This window comes from Corythoichthys intestinalis, chromosome 6 (genome assembly GCF_030265065.1).
Source record: "Corythoichthys intestinalis isolate RoL2023-P3 chromosome 6, ASM3026506v1, whole genome shotgun sequence".
Taxonomy (NCBI): Eukaryota; Metazoa; Chordata; class Actinopteri; order Syngnathiformes; family Syngnathidae; genus Corythoichthys; species Corythoichthys intestinalis.
Window position 1 is genome coordinate 22,860,661 of NC_080400.1, and position 19,578 is coordinate 22,880,238.

The 19,578-nt window shown below is 39.9% G+C and overlaps 1 protein-coding gene across 2 annotated transcripts; it reads right to left on the reverse strand.

Moving 5' to 3' along the window:
• Nucleotides 1–251: 251 nt before the first annotated feature.
• On the reverse strand, nt 252–18,605 carry LOC130917344 (uncharacterized). 2 transcript variants are annotated; one of them, XM_057838657.1, is made up of 4 exons: nt 18,345–18,593; nt 12,924–13,037; nt 7,723–7,765; nt 252–483 (listed from the first exon to the last, which is right to left on the reverse strand). In XM_057838657.1, exons 1-4 carry the CDS (start codon nt 18,396–18,398, stop codon nt 341–343), a joined length of 354 nt encoding a protein of 117 aa, XP_057694640.1. In that variant the 5' UTR covers nt 18,399–18,593; the 3' UTR covers nt 252–340. The 2 variants fall into 2 exon arrangements, with proteins under 2 accessions (XP_057694640.1, XP_057694642.1); XM_057838659.1 differs by lacking the exon at nt 12,924–13,037 and having other exon boundaries at nt 18,345–18,605.
• Between the last annotated feature and the right edge of the window lie 973 nt (nt 18,606–19,578).

The following is a 19,578-nucleotide window of genomic DNA, read 5'->3' on the forward strand; positions in this document are numbered from 1 at the left end:
TAAGTATGAACAAAAACCAGGACCCAGAGCGGCCCCCGAGGACCAGTTTGGAGACACCTGCCTTAGACTGATCCCCAGACAATCACAGGTGATTATTTACAATAACAATTAAATATTTTGAATGACTTTAGTTAAGGAATGATTCCCTTCACACATACTGCAAAAATTGCACCTAAATAGAGTAATTGTTTAAAAACATACCCAAAATACATTCACAGCTGAACTTGTGTGTGATTCCCCCCCCCCCCCCCCCCCCCGGATTCCACTTGAGGGAGCCAGCGAACCAATAGTGATACTCCATCTGCACTTGTGTGCCGGCGTCCAAACAGGTGCGAAGGGTTTACTTGCCGTTCTTTTGCTTCTTCTGTTGGAACTTCCTAAAATGCGTCTGGATGGTGGCTGCGGCCTTCTCCACTTCCACGGGGCTGAGGGGGGGAGGACCGGCCAACTCGGTGCAGCACGTGCCGTTGCTAGCATTTGAGTCTGAGAAGAGGACACGCATGTGGGTCACGGACATATAATTTTGCAAAATTGAGGGGACTTTGTGTTTGTGAGATAGCAACAGATAACATAGGAACAGAAACATAGAAACGGATAGATTCTGTTGTATTCAATCTAAGGGGGCCACCATTTTGTATCGATCAAAATTATCTCTGGTTTGATGCTAACCCAGGGCCGGCCCAGGCCATTTGGGGGCCCTAAGCAAAATAATGCAAAGGGGCCCACCATTTTGTCACAGTGTACTGTGAAACCAATACATGCAATCCAACCCATACGTCCATATTTTATATTAATCAGATTTTGTTGCACTACATACTTCAAACTTCTCACCCCAAATGATTGTCAGTATTTAAAGTAGATAGCGCCAAACCTTTTTCTAAAAGAGGAAAGAAAGAAGTTAAGGAAGAACTTTTATTTTTTTAAGCTTGTAATCAAGTATCAAAACTCAACAAAAGTCAAATAAAGCAAACTGCAGTAAACAAAACCAAAAAAAATTAACAATGGCGTACCGCACGCAGGCTATTTTTAGACCGTGACGTCGCATCGTAAAGCGGAAGTAAAGCCGAAGTGGGACATTATAGACCCGCCCTCGCATAGACCCCACGTAAAAAGTGCTACTTTTCGCCGGTAATCTTTCAAAAATGAACATGGCGATCACGCATTGCTTTTTTGGAACTTGTAGAAACGACTCTAGACATTACGACCATGAAGGATGTTTTCTTCATACGTTCCCGGAAACCAAAAACTCGGGAGGAAAAAATGTGAAAACCGAATCAACTTTAACACCAGCTCGGCGAATCCATTCACGTTTCATATGCGGTAAACATTATGTTGGGTTGGCATGATCTTTCAGAGGACAAAGAGGTAAGCCATTTTTATATTTTTACTTTATTTTTTTTTTAGCGTAACGTTGTGCCTTACTGCTTCTGTCTGACAATGAATGACCTGAAAAAACTACAATGGTATCTGACTGCCACTGTTACCGTTTCTGTTATATATATATATATATATATATATATATATATTTATATATATATAAAAACTTTAGTAAGGGGGAAGTGTAAATGAATTATAGGATTAAGATGTGTTATCAATGAAAAAATTTTAAGTGTTCGTTGGCTGTCACTGAGTAGCATTTGCGACCGCTACACAAAGCTAACTAAATTACCCCCAAGAACGGTAAGAGACTTAGGACAACCAGAGGATATATAAGAAAGGCAGGGCTGATGGTAAAGGATAGCTTGTTGAAACCGGAGAATGTCATTGTCAGTCGCGTCGATTAAAAAAAAGCTAAAGCTATGCTTAGGTCGGTTCGTTTTTTTCGTCTTTTTCAGCCTTCGACGCTAAAGCCATCTCTTTAACTGAACATTTTTATGTTCTTCCACATCTATGCCAGTCAATTTGGCACCAGGCACATCATTTTCGGAGAGAATTGGTAGGTTTAGCGCTGTAAACATCTCCTTCGTACACGATTTCCATTCATTTCCTATTAGGGACAAATGGTGGCTTGTCCTTGCATAGCAACCGTAGCTAATGCCATGAATATTAATGGGCGGAAGTGACGTGTTGCTTGCGGTACGCCATTGCCAGATTTGGGGCCCCCAAGTGGTCAGGGCCCCTAAGCAGCTGCATAGTCTGCGTATAGGCTGGGCTGGCCCTGTGCTAACCAAATTGCGTATTAATGACAAAATGCTTCAATAGATGTTAATGACACGACAAAATGCACCCTTTTTCTTTCAAACCGTCACGTCATCAATCCCTACTCAAAGGGATTAAGACAGTGCATAATTTGTAAATCATAAAGTAGCGGAAACGCAAAGTACATATGATAGCCCAGCAGTGACGAGCTGGACACATGCCTTAATTTCAGATAATATACAGTGTATGACAAAAGTAAGTGCATCCCTCGCATTTCTGCAGATATTTAAGTATATCTTTTCATGGGACAACACTGACAAAATGACACTTCGACACATTGAAAAGTAGTCTGTGTGCATCTTATATAATAGAATTAATTTGTTTTCCCCTCAAAATAACTCAAAATATAGCCATTAATATCTAAACCCCTGGCAACAAAAGGGAGTAGACCCCTTAGAAACTACATACATCCCTAAATGTTCAAATTGAGTACTGCTTGTCATTTTCCCTCCAAAATGTCATTTGACTCGTTACAGGAGTGCTGTCAGCATTGCTGCTGAGATTAAAGAGGTGGGGGGTCAGCCTGTTATTGCGCAGACCATACTCTCATGCCCGTCTCATCAGACCATAGGACATGGTTCCAGTAATCCATGTGCTTTGTTGACATGTCCTCAGCAAACTGTTTTCGGGCTTTATTATGTACCGTCTTCAGAAGAGGCTTCCTCCTGGGGTGACAACCATGCACACCAATTTGATGTAGAATGCGGCATTTGGTCTTAGCACTAACAGGCTGACCCCCCCACCTCTTCAATCTCTGCAGCAATGCTGACAGCACTCCTGTAACGATTCACATGACATTTTGAAGGGAAAATGAGAAGCAGTACTCAATTTGGACATGTAGGGATGTACGTAGTTTCTAAGGGGTGTACTCACTTTTTTTTGCCAGGTGTTGAGATATTAATGGCTATATTTGCAGTTATTTTGAGCGGAAAATAAATTAACTCTATTATATAAGCGACACACAGACTACTTTTCATTGTGTCAAAGTGCCGTTTTGTCAGTGTTGTCCCATGAAAAGGTATACTTAAGTATCTGCAGAAGTGCGAGGGGTGTACTCACTTATGTGATAAACTTTACATGGTAAATGTACAAGCTGTAACTGTACATAGTAAATAACGTTATACACAAAGTATAATTGTGAGTGATATATTCTTTGGCACTTAAACACATATGTGAGCAGGATTTTTCATTTAGAAACTGATGGGTATCTTTACTCTGTGATATTTTTTTAATGAACAGCAGCTCATGCAGAAAACAACACAGCACGAATTACAACATCATAGTATTGTGATGCCCTTTCTAGACCACACTGCTGGAAAACAGCTGCAATGTTCGTTTCACTTGCTTTTATTAACATGCAGTAAGTCTGCATGTTAATCATAACTAATAATGTTAATGTTAATGTCGGCTATTGGAAAAACGATTATTGCGATTTTTGGTGGGTTTGCGATACATTACGATATTTAAACTACAAGAATTCTCATCAGATAACTTGAATAGCTCTGCTTGGGATAGGCCTGAACAAAATTAGAAAAAAGTAACATTGGGATACATATTGCCAAGGCTCCACGCTTACTTTTTGCATTGGTCGCACCTGACTTTTTTCTTAAGTTGCACCAGGACAACACTTGGACGCTCAGGCTGCAGAGAACAACCTCCCACTTACATAATGAATGAGTTGGCACAACACACTTCAGACTGGGCTGCAAGTTTAACGATGATTAACACATTTGTGCCTTTGATCGGAGAGCTACCGAGGCTTCTCAGGCCATATCATTGCTACAAACCTGTCAATATTCATTAAAGGGTATGTAGTGCCCTGGGAAAATTTTAATATTCCATCATTAATCCATAAACGCATGCCTTTTGTATTCATATCATGCCATTTCGTGTAATTACACACAAGAAAATGAGAGAAATTTGGCTCGATTGTCAAGCTAAAACGACCGGCGCCCGAGACCTGGCAGATTGTGTGCGTGACGTCACGACAAGTGAAGAGAGTGCCACCGGCCACTAGAGGGGCAGCACCTGTCTGCATCAATATAATTCCTTCTAGTGAGGGGAGAATTAGGGGTGTTTTGAGCTGTTTATGCTGATGCATTGTGTTCGTCCTGCACATATTCCAGGTTCCCTCATGAAGAAACACCACTCGTTGTCAATAAAAGAGAATTCAGAATTGACAGTGAGGGGTGTTTCTTCAACAAGAAAAGAAGCTTTAATCGGTGTTTTAGGTTACCAATTTGAGCCCAAACGAACGCCAATGCAGCGTAATGAAACGGGCATTGAGGGGAGCAATGACGCTGATGAAACATCGGCAGCAGATCATTTGGGAAACACCAATGATTTGTTTTGCATTTCTTTTTGTGAAGCTGATACACCGTGACTGCAAAATAAAGGAATGGATAGAATAATTATCATTTATTGCGCTATCATAGCTTTTCGCTCTGCCAACAGACACAAATATGAATGGGATCAGAGGATTTGTTCTATATATTTTACGAACGATAATTTATACATGTGTCCAGTCCTGTATCCAATGCGTGACATTTTTTTATTATAAAAAGAGTACTCACTCTGGCCATTTCGAGCTTGGCTGCTCCCCTCCTTTGCTTAGCCTTAGCCTCCTTTGCTAGTCATCGTCCTCTTTCTTGATATCTCGGGACATTTAGGTGGGTGCGTGTGTATGGTCGGCACCGCATCTCCTTTGAGCAGCAATCTTCACTTGTCCATAGTTCGAGAAGCTTTCAGGTGGAAAATGCGCACCACAGAAAAGCGTGCCGGAGGCTGTGTCTAGAAAATTAGCCCTCTTTGCACGGACGAACTTTACCCATTGTCTGTGTAGTCCAGCTTTTTTTTTCGCGTTCAGGAACTCATGGATACTATATTCCGATAAATAACTATTTGCACACCACATAGCACAGCAGTTTTGAACCATTTTTGTGATGTTTTGGTCAAACAAACCCCAACGCTACTCTCTCGTCGTTAAAAAACAATGGCACCTGGCTCCGCCTCAACTGTCAATCACTTGTCGTGACGTCTCCACCCCATTCGGCTGTTTCCGGAACACTTCCGGAAATGTTCGTCATTTTCGATCTATTTTCGATAATTGCTCATTAATGTGACAGATTTTTTTGTTAAATTTATCAATATTTGTTATCTTGGCACATAACGGTTCTATTGATGTCTCACACCCCCTTTGCCGCTACATACTCTTTAAAGTTAAGTACCAAACACCAGCTCCTCTGGTGACACAAAAAAATACAGTTTGAGCGCACTGCCTAGGATGAAGGAGGCTGTGGCTCTGTACAAGAGTGAAGCAGAAACATCCTTTTCACCAGATTCCGATCCTCTGGAAAAATGGCACGATCAGCACAATGTCAGATCACGTGATCGGATCGTTGACTTCCCCAATTCTTATAATGCCGTTTAATCCAGGCTTGCTGTATATAAAGTGGGATCCAGGATATGCACACTCGCTGCTTTTATGAAGTAAAACAAAAGTTTACATGTTAAGAAAAAACAAAAACAATTGCCCGTCCTGCAACGTGACTATTGCGTATGCACAGATTGAGTGTTCAAACGTTATATTGTGCAGGCCTAACATGGAGTAACAAAAAGCGCAAAATACAGTACAATGAGCCACTGTCGCCCAAAACACAGAAAATAAGGCCAGTACCGGTGCCGCCAGACCAACTTTTTCTGCATACGTCATACCCCAATCACATCTATACTGTTTGAAACACTAGTTACTCTACATAAAACAACAGCACCGCCCACTGGTCACGGCCAAGAACAAAAGCTGTTAAATGTAATACTCAACCCCTACAAATCGATTATGACAGAGCTGGTCAAGAAGGTGCCGGATCGGCTCAAGTAAGTCTTGAAACACAGTGAGGCAATATTCAACAAGCACCAGATCCATTTCGAGCAGGATCCAGCGCAAAATAAGCCCTGGATAGAAAATACCTTGATCATGTGCACCCCAAGTAATAAAGTGAAAAGACACAGAATAAAAAGGCTCTGATGTGTAATAGTGGTGAAAAACATAAATAAAAGCCAATATTTCCCAGAAGTGGACTCAATAGCTGTTTTCTGACGTTTTTAAATACCAGAACTATTTTAGCCAATCAAAAGCAAGTATCTCCAAATGTCCTGTGAATATGTTACCCACTGTGCGACGCGTGGCTACTGAAAAAACAAGCTTTAATAGACCCGGGAAGTGAAACGGGCTTTGTTTGAGTCACAGACAGAGAAAGAAGAAAGACAATGAAAGATTGAATTGGTAAATAATAGGGCTGTCAAACGATTACAATTTTTAATCGAGTTAATTACAGCTTAAAAATTAATTGATCATAATTAATTGCAATTCAAACCATCTATAAAATATGCCATATTTTTCTGTAAATTATTGTTGGAATGGAAAGATAAGACACAAGACGGTTATATACATTCAACATACAGTACATAAGTACTGTATTTGTTTATTATAACAATAAACAAGATGGCATTAACATTATTAACATTCTGTTAAAGCGATCCATGGATAGAAAGACTTGTAGTTCTTAAAAGATAAATGTTAGTACAATTTATAGGAAGTTTATATTAAAACCCCTCTTAGTGTTTTCGTTTTAATAACATTTGTAAAATTTTCAATCAAAAAATAAACTAGTAGCTCACCATTGTTGATGTCAATGATTACACAACGCTCATGGTGCTGAGACCTATAAAATCAGTCGCACCCAAGCGCCAGCAGAGGGTGACAAAACACCAAAAAACACAAGTAACAAGTGGACATTACACTGTGCTGTCATTTTAATCTGTTTTAGCGGGGCATGTGCGTTAAATGCGTCAAATATTTTAACGTGATGAGGACAAAGCGGCATGGAAAACGAATGAATGAATGAATAATTTAAAAAATTAATTAGCGCCCGTTAACGCGATCATTTTGACAGCCCTAGTAAGTAAACTATAAAAAGTCAGTGTCTATTTTCTTAGGTACTTTTACCTGTTTCGAGAGTACGCAGGTATTATGACTACAGTCATATTCGTCACTCAATGGCTGTGCTTGGAAGTCATGTCATTTATTTGAATTTAAACATTACTTTCTCTTTCATCAGATGTCCAAGAAATGTGCAATTTGCATACTTAAATACTTTGTACAATTGAATTTTGCATTAAGGTAATTCATACTAGGTGTTGTCTATTGCTTAAATTTTGCATTACTAATACACGTCTGTGAAGTTGGCCCCCCATCAGACGCAAATTTGTATAAGAATGATGTCAATGGTTTGTGCTTGTTTGTTTTTTACGTATATACAATTCTTTCATAGGTCAATTATCTGAGGATAACCATCCTCCCCATTTTGATTAAAAATGGTGTCCTTAGTTTGTGCGGGTTTGTGCTGTAAAAAATGATTGTTTGTGCTAAAATGGTTTTGTAAATATTATGGCTTTTAATTTGTAGTGATAATATCACGCAGTCCCCCCCTACCCCACTTACTGCAAAATGGACCCGTTACTTACACTTTCTATACACGCCCATGCTGTTTCTTCTGAAGCCGTCGAGCTGTAAAACAGATAAACGCTGTGTCACTTGAGAAAACGAAACCAAGCCATACAACCGTGTTTAAAGATGATATTTTACTAGTTATCTTTAATTGGTAATGCAGGTAAAACCACTGATTGCAGTGTTTGGCAACGAGTGCTCATGTTTTAAAATGATTGAAACTTAGGCCATGTCTACAGGTAGCAGGGTATTTGGCAAAAAGAACTTTATCTACGGTTTGGCCCAACATAAACACATACATTTTGGGCATTGAAAATGAGGGTTCTTAAAAAAACCCTTCCAAAGTGAAGATGTGCGAATTCTGCGTTTGTAGCTCCATCATGTGGACACTGATAACTGAAAATTTAACTGTTGAAATGTCATTGACTGCGACAAACATGTGTTCCTATGTCACACATGAGACCAATGTTTACATTTGGAGTAAACATGGATACCTTTGCAGTGGGTTTGGATCTAAATATTAGACAGGTGCTTTTTGTTTCCATTTATTTACAAACTCTTGCAGTGCTTCATATTGAAGAACACATCCGAAAGGTATTTTAGACAAATATTTTTCGCGCATTGTTATGAATGTACTTAAAAATGAATCAATGCGGTTGGCTATGGAATATATTTTTTTTTTTTCAACAAATGTACTGGTGTGGATGTAATTATTTTTTACAGACGTATTGGGCCAGGATCCTCGGTTTAAAAAAAAAAAAAAAAAAAAACGCTAGCTGAAGACATGGCTCTATTCATACAGCACCCCTACATAATAGAATGAGGAGTGAGTAGTGGTGAGCCGACGCACTGAAAAGTCAATTAGTGCCTAGTGATGTAGCGTAACTTTCTCTTCCAGTGTCAATGTTATGAATATCACCACATCATTTGTGAGTCATATTGGAAATTAACAATGAATGGAGAGCAGTTTCTTTATTCATTTCATTCATCATCATTGATTCCCATTATACTGTTCAAAGGACAAACCACTGAGAGAAATCTCATTAGTAGTATATTTTGCATATACTTTATAATCATACAACACAATGTTAAATAAAAGTACAATTTAAAGGGGAAACCAAAGCACCATTTATTTTTGCAAGAATATTGGGTATGCTTTCCCCACAATTCCAAACACAGTACAGTATTCCAAAAATTTAATAATAATTTTACTGGTGCACGATAATTATTGGTCCGTTAATTATCGGTCCGATAATAGGAATTATGACGTCATCCCAATAAATCCAATAACATAATTAATAGGACCGATAATACAGTGTGAACTGTGCTCGCTGGCTGGGAAATCAGTTGACCATTTGCGGGGCATTGCTGCCACCTGCCGGTCAGAATAATTTGCTGCATCTATAATTTGGCCCACAAACTCATTCACTTTACACAGTGCTGTGTCTAGCGTTAGCATTGACAATCGTGAATGCTTTCTGTTACAGACATATATTTCCGAGGCGGAAACGTAAGTAAGTATTCATGTTTACTATAACATATGGATGTACAATAAATGTTTACTTCGGTGGTGAAGGGTCACATGTACAGAACTTCATAAGTTGTTGTGTTATAGAAGCCAGCCGATGCTTAAGGGTAGTAGCTCAAGCTAGTGTGCTATGCTATACATACATATAATAGTTGTTGTGTAATGTTAGTCCTGTCAGCATGCTTGGTAGGATTTTACACTATGCAGAGAATAAACCTCATACTTTATTGAATATGGGTTCACTCACTGCCGTTTATATTGATTATTATAAGGCAAGCCATTAATCCTTTTTGTTCTACCATATTTTTGTTATGAGGAATGAGTGACAAACCTTACTATTTAATGTTTACAGTGTTAGTTATAAGTTAGTAAGTTATTGAGAGGCCTTTTGGTTATTGATAGGCTTGCTGTCTTAACCTGTCTCCCAGGTTGAGAAAGTTGTTTCATGGACCAAGACCACAACAGTCTCCTGTAGCACCAAATATTTTTTATCTGATGACAAAGCACAATACCTGTTGGGTTTATGTTTTAGTTCAGTGCTCATTGTTCAGGAAACACATCTTCAATTATATTGACTAATTGATTGTGATTGACTCAAATTATATTTATTTGAAAAAATAAATATTGGCACTTTATTTGAAGTCAAGACTGTTCTTGTCTTTGTTTTGTTCATTAAAATTCTGGTGAGATCAAAGACAAATCTATGTTGAATCCACCATTATTATTTTTTTAATCCTCCAGGTGTTCAAAAACTCAGGTAAAAATACATTTTAAAAATTATATATTTATTATCGGTTATCGATATCGGCTTTGAGGAGCAGGAAGTTATCGGTATCTGTTTCAAAAAATGGATATCGTGCACCCATAATTAATTTTGATTTATCACAAGTGGGACTGACGCTCAGTCAAGGAAGAAAAGAATTGCGTGATCACATGCATCAGATACATAGCATCGCAATCCACATCTGTAATGCTATGTGACCAACGAGTTCTCTTGAACATTGTTCACATTCTTTGAACTGCCAAATCTGATACTCTGGAACGGTGCATGCAAGAAAGTACCCAGTTTACTTAAACTGGAGCCAGTGTGACCGGGTTGCCACGTGCCTGGCAGGTCCTGTGTCTGGAGATCCATGTAGGCATGTGTTAGACAGCCAGACTTGAAGTAATGACCTCCAACACAAATCGCCTTGATTGGGATTTGCAACCGACGAAGAGCAAGAGCTGCGCAATGGCTAAAGGCTGAAGGCGAGAGCTGCTTAGTCCACTCACTTTGACCTCAACAACCAGGCCTGAGGACATAGCAAAGGGTGCACATATGAAGTGATTTATCTCTTAACCAGAGATTGACCAATTATTGGGGCCGATATTTGGAAATTTGACGTATATCAGTATCGGCCTTTTTTTATCCGACCGGCCGATATGGAAAAAATCCATTTAAAACTGGGGGAAAACCTAACCCGCGCCTCTCTCTCCTGCCAGCGGTCTCCTGCACTATTATTCATTTTATTGCTTAAATGGTAATGGTAAATGGAGTTACACTTGTATTGCGCCTTTCCACCTTTTTCAGGCCTTCAAAGCGCTTCACACTTTATCCTCATCAGCCTACTACTGAAGCAGCACCAGGAGCAATGTGGGCTCTAGTATCTTGCTCAAGGATACTTACACAAGGTCGGAGAATTGAACCCTCAACCTCTGGGTTGGGCAACGACTGCTCTGCTGAGCCTGATAACTCTATTATTGTTGTATTGTGTTTCTTTTAAAAATTTCTGAGCACTATTTATTTAACCTTTTAGTCAACTTTATCTGAGATGTTTCTGAGTCTAGGAAATGCAGGCACTTCTGGAGCTATTATTTTCTGTTTGTGTGATTCAATAAACATGCTTTAGGCATTTCAATGAAGTTCAGTGTTTGCATTATTCAATTTTTCTACGCCAATTTTTACACTTTTCCTGCAAATGAATATCTGCTCCAAAAATCGGTTTTCGGCGCCTCTAACTACTAATAATCAGTATCGGTCCTGAAAAATCCTTATCGGTCGATCTCTAAGCTTATCAGCATTTCAAAATGTTAAATCCCACAAGAGACATTGAAACAAATAAATAATTATATTAGCTGTATAACCAGCTGTTGTCTTTGGTAACTATATTGGTTTTTAATTCTTGTCACTGTTATTCTTCTTTGCTTTCTAGCATGCTGTTCTTCCCACTAATACCAACTAATAAAACAGTGAGTGTAATCAAACATGTTAGATTGGAAGGATGTAATGTTATCTTTGAAGAAAGTTTGGTAATTATCCCAGAAGAAAAAACTACTATGAAAAAGTTTTTTATTTCACTTACATTGCTAAAGAACACCTAACCCCAATAGGTCATGTCATAGTATACAGATACTCATGTCTAACTTAAGTTTAATTTTGTGCATAGCAGTTCTAAAAATGGATCTTTTTTATTTTCCAGGTTTTATAATCCGAGATTTATTGAATGAAACTCCCTGTGTGGCGAAATCAGCGACTGGCAGAGCTCAAAAATTGCATCAGTCGATGGTTTCCTCATTTGGAAGCTTTAGCAGAGCTCGTTTAACCCCAGGTTATCACATAGCACATGGCTAACCTAAGGCTAGTCTGGTGTATGCTGAGCCAGTAGGGACGGGAATAATCACTCTTGTGCTTTTAAATAGCTATAGATTGCTGAATAATCGACCGATTTTCAAACGGCTTGGTTTGTCATAAATTTCAGAGATGCAGTACTGTTACTGCATATTTAGGCATATTTATGGCATTTTCTCAAAATCCAGCCGGAATATTGGCCGTATTAATACGACAAGTTATAAACTATACCATAGGCTGTGCAAAGATGCTCCGGAGGCAGTCCAGCACATCTTAGCAGGGTGTAAGATGCGAGCTGGATCAGCGTGCGTGGAAAAAAACATAGTGGCAGTGTACAGGAACATCTGTAACCAGTATGGAATAGAAGTGCCCAGATCGCAATGGGACACGCCACAGAGAGTGGCTGAAAGCAACATGGCCAAGGTTCTGACTGAAAAACACCTCCAGGTTAACCAACCAGACATCGTTGTGGTGGACACAGAGCAGAAGAGAGTGATGGTAATAGATGTGGCAGTACCAGGTGATGTCAACATCAGGAAGAAGGAATACCAGAAGTTGGGGAAGTACCAAGGACTGAAAGAGCAGTTGGAGCAGATGTAGAAGGGATAGGCTAGCATGTTTCCCATGGTAGTGGGAGCACTCAGGGCAGTAACCCTCAAACAGAGAATCGCTCCAGCAGATCCAGGAACAACATCTGAAGCTTCACTCCAGAAGAGTGCAGTCCTAGTAACAGCTAAGACACTGCACAGAACCCTCAAACTCCCAGGCCTCTGGTAGAGGTCCCAAGCTTGAGAATAAACAAAGAGGAATTAGAGTGACTATATACAGTATACTTTGGGACAGTAACCAGCAAACTGGGAGAGTGGCTCCACCAGATCCGAGGAACAACATATAAAGCCTTTGTACAGGAACAGCTAAAATTTTGGTTGCAGAACCATCAAGCTCCTAGGGCTCTGGTAAAGGACCCAAGTTTGAGGATGAGACAGATCCCACTCCACTAGGGTGAGAGGGACAACATATATACGTTGTATTTGACTAACATTCTGACTTTAAATGTGATCATTTGTGTCTTTTTTTCAAACCTCGTCTGCTTTGCTGCTTCTGCGGCTGTGTGACACTGAATGCACTTGCCAAGGCAAAGGCTGGGACACCATGTAAGGCAAGGGCTCCTGTTCGCGGCAAAAGTGCTCTCCTATCTGAAAACACAAAAAAATAAAATATAATCTGAAAGGTTAACACACATTTACTGCAAACTTTTTTCATGGCATTCTTTTTTTGGGGGGGGGGGCAGCAATGAAAAGTGTCAGGAGAGAAAATCAGTTCTCCCTTTGTTTTTAGAAGAAAAAGGCTCTCACTCCAGAAGTCCTTTAAAAGTTTACTTATGATCATAAGGAGAACATCCATCACAGACAGAGTACAACGATGCTGTAACGTGGCAGAGCTCAGAGGATTGTTATAATTCTGGACGGCGGGGTTGTCTGCTAAAACAATAGTCCCATGATAAGACAAAATACGTCATATGATGAACAATGGTCCCATGATTATAAGACAAAATACTTCATATCATGAAGTGTGGGTGGCCAGGCTGCGCGGTTACCAATTAAATGATACATTGCTTTTGAAGAGCAGCTTTACCATTTAAAGCAGGGGTCCTCAACCTTTTTTGCACCACAGACCGGTGTGATTTGGGTCTTTTTTTTCACAGACCGGTGTCCTGTCAAATTTTGCACCCTTATAAAATTTTGCTCCCAAAACTTTTGTGGCGGTGAAAAAAAAGCCCTCTTTTATATTCAGTTGGACTCTCAATGTTATCCAACGGTGCTAAAAAAACTACATCATAAACATACATGTGCAACACGAAAATGGCGTAAATTAATGCTTATCGACACGGCGAAGTCGTTAAGTGACAGAGCTGCGTGCAGTTGTTGTGTGCAGCTTACATGGCAAACGTAAGTTAATATTCCTTTCTTTAAAGTTTGTAGTGTGTACTTTGAAATCGCTGCATTCGCGGTCATTTTTAAGGTTACGTTCATGCCAAATTTGTCAGAACACCGGCAATGTGTGGCAGAAAAATACAGCAAATATAAAATAACATTTGTATTTAGCCCTGTCGTGTTAAGTGCAAGGAAAATACAACTCACCCACTGAATCAGTGGGAGGCCTGAGCTCGTTTCGTTAAGACGAGATGGTCCCGAGATACGATGTTGGAAATTTTAGCACAGTTTTCACTGCTCTCCTAGCGATGTCAAGAAATTCTGAAATTACTTTAATCCAGAACCTCGGTAGAGTTGTTGTCTCAAATGTACGCTTAAGGTCGCCCTCATTTGCGATCTGTACAAGCTGATATTTCTGTTGCACGGACATGTTCGAATCACTCGCTTTATTCACATACGGGTCACGAATCCCCTCCTTTGCAGTTCGGTAGCATAGATTTTGTTTTCTGCGGGGTTGCAGGCTCATCTTCTGGCTCGTCAGGTTCCCTTTTCCCATAAAAAATCTGTCCAAAAACGTCTTTTTCTCAGTCATTCTAGTGTGGGGGCTAATTATTTCCGGGAACAAATGTGATGGGCGACGCCCTATGTCATTCGTTATTATCGAGGCCAAGCGCACATAGATATACAAAACAAGATGTACAGCTAACAGTCCAATGAATGCATTTCTATGACAACCTCCTATCTTGTAGTTGTATATCTAGAGTAAACACGGATATTGGTGTGTTAAGAGGCACAGGCCAAAGTCAATCAGCCAGAATGCAGTCGTTAATAAATCATTTATTATTTCTGCTATTATTTCTGCGCGGCCCGGTACCAAATGCGCCGCGGTGAGAGGGAATATTAGGAGTCATATTAGATTATGTTGATTTAGCCAAGGAGAACGGCAACTTGGAGACAGCCTTCCACCTAAACACTTATGTCCATCTTCAAATTCCAAAATACGTGTGTTGTGCGCTCTGATGGCACAAAATCCAAGTTGTGTAATGTTTTTCCTCAAAGTGCACAGGCACAGTCTATGAAACGTCTGGCTGTGGGACCATCAAGTCCACAGTCAATGCGGCTAACTACCAGTAATTTTGGAGCTCTTTACGCTTGCCATTTCTGATGGGCTTTTAAGAGTCAATGATTCATATTTCCGATATCTGTGTTCCACTCCTTACTTTATCAAGATTGCTGACTTGTTTCAATGTCCATTGGTGATTACATCACATACACAGAGTGAGGTAAAGTTGAATGCAGTTGTGATTTCATTCTGCAGCCACATAGAAGGATGTAAGCAGGGACATTGATGTTTGTAACAGCCTTAAAGTCACTAGCATCTGGCATTAAAATGCGTATGACAGCAAGAAGCATTTTTATTTCATATTTCATACGGTATTTTATGCTCCTGAATGAAACGGACCGCTTTGATGTTTGTGAAAGCGATCGATTTATACACTCGATTTTTTGAATCCCACGCCATAAAACTTAGTGACTTCCTGGATTGTGGAAGAATGCAAATGTGACGTCACCCGGGTCTCACAATAAAGCATTGCTTTATAGTATGCAGATGGACTGCGGATTCAGCTGATTTTGCCACTTAACTCGTTTATTTTTCACATCACGCCAGCCAAATGTGCTGCAGGTTTTTGTTGCTGCGTGTGAGCCTTCTGGGTTTCAAAAAGTTCCCGTACACCGAGGAGATTGGCCAAAACAAATCAGACAACTGTGGGACCTTTGGATTACGAAGAAGTGAGTAAACTACAGTTGTGGTCAAAAGTTTACATACACTTGTGAAGAACATAATGTCATGGCTCTCTTGAGTTTCCAGTTATTTCTACAACTCTGATTTTTCTCCGACAGAGTGATTGGAACAGAGACTTCTTTGTCACAAAAAACATTCTTGAAGTTTGGTTCTTTTATGACTTTATTATGGATTAACAGAACAAGTGATCAAATCTGCTGGGTCAAAAATATACATACATGGATCCGAAAAAGCGAATCATTGACTTGAACAAGTCAGGAAAGTCACTTGGAGCCATTTCAAAGCAGCTACAGGTCCCAAGAGCAACAGTGCGAACAATTGTTTGTAAGTATAAAGTGCATGGCCACAATCAGGAAGAAAACGCAAGCTATCACCTGCTGCTGAGAGAAAAATGGTCTGGAGGGTGAAGATTCACCAGAATCACCAAAAAGCAGATCTGCTGGAACACAGGTGTCAGTGTCCACAGTCAAGCGTGTTTTGGATATCCTTGGACTGAGAGGCTGCCGTGCAAGAAGGAAGCCCTTGCTCCAAAAGCGGCACCTTAAGGCTCGACTGAAGTTTGCTGCTGATCACATGGACAAAGATAAGACCTTCTGGAGGAAAGTTCTGTGGTCAGACGAAACAAAAATCGAGCTGTTTGGCCACAATGCCCTGCAATATGTTTGGAGGAGAAAAGGTGAGGCGTTTAACCCCAAGTACACCATGCCTACCGTCAAGCACAGAGGTGGTAGTATTATGCTGTGGGGCTGTTTTGCTGCCAATGGAACTGGTGCTTTACAGAGAGTAAATGGGATACTGAAGAAGGAGGATTACCTTCAAATTCTTCAAGATAACCTAACGTCATCAGCCTGAAGATTGGGTCTTGGGCGCAGTTGGATGTTCCAACAGGACAATGACCCCAAACACACATCAAAAGTGGTAATGGAATGGCTAAATCAGGCTAGAATTAAGGTTTTCGAATGGCCTTCCCAAAGTTCTGACTTAAACCCCATTGAGAACTTGTGGACAATGCTGAAGAAACAAGTCCATGTCAGAAAGCCATCAAATTTAACTGAACTGCACCAATTCTGTCAAGAGGAGTGGTCAAAGATTCAACCAGAAGCTTGGCAGAAGCTTGTGGATGGCTACCAAAAGCGCCTAATTGAAGTGAAAATGGCCAAGGAACATGTTACTAAATATGAGCGCTGCTGTATGTATATTTTTGACCCAGCAGATTTGATCACTTTTTTTCTGTTCACCCATAATAAAGTCATAAAAGAACCAAACTTCATGAATGTTTTTTGTGACAAAGAAGTATCTGTTCCAATCACTCTATTGGAGAAAAATCTGAGTTGTAGAAATAACTGGAAACTCAAGAGAGCCATGACATTATGTTCTTCACAAGTGTATGTAAACTTTTGACCACAACTGCACGTGTTTTGTATTATGTCACATACTGGGATCATGGCACACGTTGTACTAAGGAGGTGGCTTGCATTTTGTGGCCGACAATGCCCCTTGCCCACTGAGAATGCCACTCGGCCGACAACCGGCGGCTTGTCGCACGCCCCCCTTGGGCCTCTTCGAGTCCTCGTCGGAAATTCACTTTCCTCGGCTTGGCTACGAGCACTGGCAGCCTGCCAGTAGCTGTAACTTGCTTGCACCGGAGGCTGGCCGATCTAGCCCGCTCGGTCCTCTTTTCATGCCTGCCGAGAATGCGCTTTCCACGACTAGGCAGCTCCGCGCTCAGACGTCGGCCGATTTGTTCACCGAAAATGGGCTATTTTCCGCGTTCATTCCCGGTGAAGAGCACTGCCAGCCCACCGTTATTTATGCTCTTTCCGCCGTCTCCAAAGCCAGGGCAGGGAAATGACAAAAGACGGACTAACTCCGGTGGCATAAAATACCGTTCGGGAGAGGAAGATGTTGGCAGTTTTGACCATTATGTAGTACTTTTGCCCTGTCCTACTGAATAAATGCATTTTTAGGATTTCATATTCTATTTAGCACAAGACTTATTAGTCATTACCATACCATTTATTTAGAAACTGGGGAAAATATCCTGTAAAAATATTGGCGTAGAGAGATTAAAACAATCATGACATTTTGATGCTGTCTGTCGCATTTTCCCCGTTCTGAATCTTCCCCCTCAATGGGCTGAATTCTAAATCAGATGAAATCGTAACCCTGCCGACGTCATCCTCCAGCTGGGGACGCTAGAGCGCTATAATGACAGGCGGGGCTAAACAGCAGATTAAAAGATTTAATTTCTCGTTATCTGCGCTTTGCCAAATTGTTGTATACAATCGAATCGTCTCAAAATATGATTCTAATTCACAAAATGATTCTATTTAAGATTTTTTACGCTGTCACAGGCACTTTAAATGTTCTGTCTAAAAAAAAATATATATATATATATATAAAACCAGGAACAAGCATTTTTTTCTATTTGTAATCATAGCAACTGTATTTTTGTTTCAGTACAAGTTTACAAAGCCATAGCAACACATTTTGATAACATAGAAGGCCCATGATTTATAAAAAAAAAATTTTGAAATAATTTCAGTTGTGGCAAAATATAAAAACAATTATTGTAAAGACAAAAGGAAGAACTAATCATTTTAAGTACATGGCACAGTCTATTTATTTAAGAAAGGGTTCTAGATGGTTTCTATCTGTAAAGTCTTTTTTTAAGTCTCTATACTTCTACCTAGATGTGTGACTACTTTTTCCCCCTCGTTCCAATCCTATCACAGCCATACATAAAATGTCCGTAATGTTCTTACCGATTCTGCAACTCTGACCATCACGTACATGGCTGTGAGCATGGTGATCAACATCCTGACAACTCCTCTGATTCCCTTAAGATTTGTGTTTTCGGCTTGCTTTCCACAGAACAGTTGAAGTGGCGCGATGAAGTCACACCAGGCGAAGATTGAAGAGCGGCTCAACGAGGACAATTGACTTGATTAGACCAGTACACATTTGCTCCTACACACATAGGTATCCCACAGTGTCAGACACATGAAGGTAAAAGAGCTTTGCAGAACACATGCTAAAGAGCTTTGCAGGACGTAAATAGAGAGATGCTAATCTTTTTTCCTCTGCACAACAACTTATCCCTCAGTTGCTCTTGCGGCTCTCTACAGAGATACAAGCTCACACTATTGTGATTGTTTACATCCATCAAAATGAAAAGTCAGTGTTAAAGTGAAAACTCTAGATGATTATAATTATAATGTGTTTCACACAATTGATATGTTTTCACTCATTTCATTTTGTAAGAACAGTGGCCAAACATAAGCAGGTTCAAAAGCTGGATGTTATTATAGATAATGAACTTTTTTTTTTTTTTTTATATATATATATATATATAACCTGTCATGTTCAGCTGCTTAGACATGCATAATGATAGATCTGTCTGTATTCAAAATGCTGGAAGTTTTATTGTGTCAAAAGCAGGGGTGAAAGTGGGCCGGAACAGTCCGGAACACCGTTCCAGTAGGAGATTCGGAACGGGGTGGAACATTGCTTTGATACCGAAAATATGACGCCAACTGTCAAAACCCCATGTTACAAAAAAAAAAACTGCCACGCTGCCACACATGAATCTCCAATAAGAACAATCTACCAATGTCAGATTTACATACACAAGTGTTAACAACAAGCCTAATAAAGTGCTTGTGTAGCGTAATCTTTTTTTCCCAATATTTATTATTCATTTATTTATTCTACTAGTTCTTCCCAGCGTCTCTCTTTATCTGACAAGTCACATCGCTTTGTACATTCAGGCAGACAAAAAAAAAAAAAAAAAAAAGGAAAGAAACTGGACTCTGCTTTCCGTTCATTTGGATAACATACTGACATGTGATCAGCATGGATAGTTAGCTTTGATTAGTTAAAATGCACGTTTTTCTTTAACAACAAAGAGAGGGAAAACCAAGCTTGTTGGACAAAAAGGCAATGCAACAGAAAATTTATAGGATCTCTAAGAGAAAGGAAAGAGTTGATGAGGTTTAT